The sequence below is a fragment of the Cenococcum geophilum genome (genome assembly GCF_001692895.1).
Source record: "Cenococcum geophilum 1.58 unplaced genomic scaffold K441scaffold_5, whole genome shotgun sequence".
In the NCBI taxonomy this organism is placed as follows: Eukaryota; Fungi; Ascomycota; class Dothideomycetes; order Gloniales; family Gloniaceae; genus Cenococcum; species Cenococcum geophilum.
In genome coordinates, this window is record NW_027137563.1 from 4,515,299 (window position 1) to 4,517,210 (window position 1,912).

Sequence of the window (1,912 nt, forward strand, 5' to 3'; positions counted from 1 at the left end):
TTTAAAGTACTAATAGATAGTAGTAGAGTAATAAGAAACTATATTTTACTAGTAGTGGCTAAAAAAATTGGACTACCTTATAAACAGAAGGAATATTTTTACTTATTAGTTATAATTTTAGAAGATCTAATAGCCTATAGAGGAGGTATTATTAACATTAAAACAGAACTTATTTAGATAACTATTAAAGGAAGACAAATTAAGATATTTTTTAATATTCTACTATTAGAACGGGATAAGGCGGTACTAAAAATACCTTATTTATAGAAATATAATTTAGGGATTAATTAGGTTATGGGTTAGGTTAATATTAGAAATACTTAATAACATAAGAGGTATATAGTAACTAAGATAGTATAGTACTAAATTAGAGTAACTTATAAAGAAACTAAGAAATGGTTAAGCTATATACTAAAGAGATACTTTTTATTTATTTATATCCATTGTATTATACTACGTATAATACTTCGCATGCAGCCTTAGGCTATGGCGCTATAGTTCTATATACATAAATCCTTTCTAGGCAGCTTAATATGTACTAGTAGCTATGTCCTAGTAGTTTATAGTTTCCTAGTAAAGCACTAAGATACTACAACTACTAGGGAATGAGAAAATGGTAAGAAAAACTATAAGAAATCCTAACCCCTGTCCCTGTCCTTTTGCAATTTATTTCTGTTCTTTTGCTCTCTAATATCTTTTTAAAAGTCTAGTAGGAGTTGCCTCCTTCTAGAATCCTATCTGTTTTATTCTTCTATAGAATCTCCTTTATATACTAGTTTAGCAGCTTTAAGAGTCTTACAGTCTTTACTATTAGCAAAGTATTTTTCTTTACAATTAATGCAAAGAGGGGTGGTATGCTGGCAAGGCTTGCCTGTTATTATATAGGTAGAACAGGAATAGTCTTTAGATAAATATACAGCCGCACAGTATCTGCAGGCCCTAGTAGAGCACCTGTTTCCTATATGGCCAAATTTTTAGCAGCTCGTGCACTGCGTAGTAGGAGAGATTTCGATGTATTTTACTACCTTAGTAGCTATACCTGCAATTAATATCTCTTTTTGCTTAAGGATTTCTTATCTTTTTTCTTTGTTCTCTATAGTAAAAACTATAGAGCCAAATCTAGTCAATAGATTATATCTTTTTTCGCTAAATAAGATCTATCTAGGTAGTCCTTGTATCTTTATAGGATTAAAGGTCTTAATTTCTTCTTTTAGAAGCTCAGAGCCTCCTTCTCCTAGAAAAGGTAGGGTAGGAACCCCATGGGCTATAACTTAAACCCATAGTTCTAGTTTTTGTTCTCTTTAAAAGGTAAAGCAGTTATACCAGATCTCCTTATATTTAACTAGGAGATCTGCATTATACTCCTCTGTAATAGTAAGGAAAATATTTTATTTTCCTCTAGTTCTAGCTATAGACGCTAGTACTGGTTTTTTTACTTGCAGTTTTAATGCAAATAGTTAATTGACTTTGTTTCGTATAGAGAAGATATCTAAAAGTTGGTCCTTTTCGTCTATAATTAGAATTAGCTTCCTTTTTTATAACTGCTTTTTCTTACTTCTAGTAGAAGTAGGAAGACTCCTACTAGAAGGAGGTGGTAATGAGGAGGGTAGAGAGGACGAGGAAGGAAGGTTCTTCTTTAGTCTTTTTGCGTAAGTTTTTTTAGTAGGGGCTACCTCCTTACGGAGAGCCCTTACTTCTTCTACTAGCCCTTTTAGGACATCTTTTTCCTTTTCTTTTCCTTTTATAAAGGGATTTTCTCCTACTAGGATACTCCTTATATAGTCCTCTAGCTATTTAACTTTTTTTTTTTCTTCTTCTTCTAGCCCTTTATATGCCTACATCAGCATTTTGTTGGGGTGCCAAGATCCTGGAGGCCTCCTGACAGGATTTTGATTTTCCTGATCGTCCTGAT

At 32.5% G+C, this 1,912-nt stretch overlaps 1 protein-coding gene across 1 annotated transcript; it reads right to left on the minus strand.

Moving 5' to 3' along the window:
- Window positions 1–743: 743 nt before the first annotated feature.
- K441DRAFT_541093 (uncharacterized protein) lies at window positions 744–971 on the minus strand (the record flags this gene model as incomplete). Its single annotated transcript, XM_067642627.1, has 1 exon — window positions 744–971. A coding segment is annotated over one exon (228 nt), but the record flags the coding sequence as incomplete, so codon positions are not given.
- Between the last annotated feature and the right edge of the window lie 941 nt (window positions 972–1,912).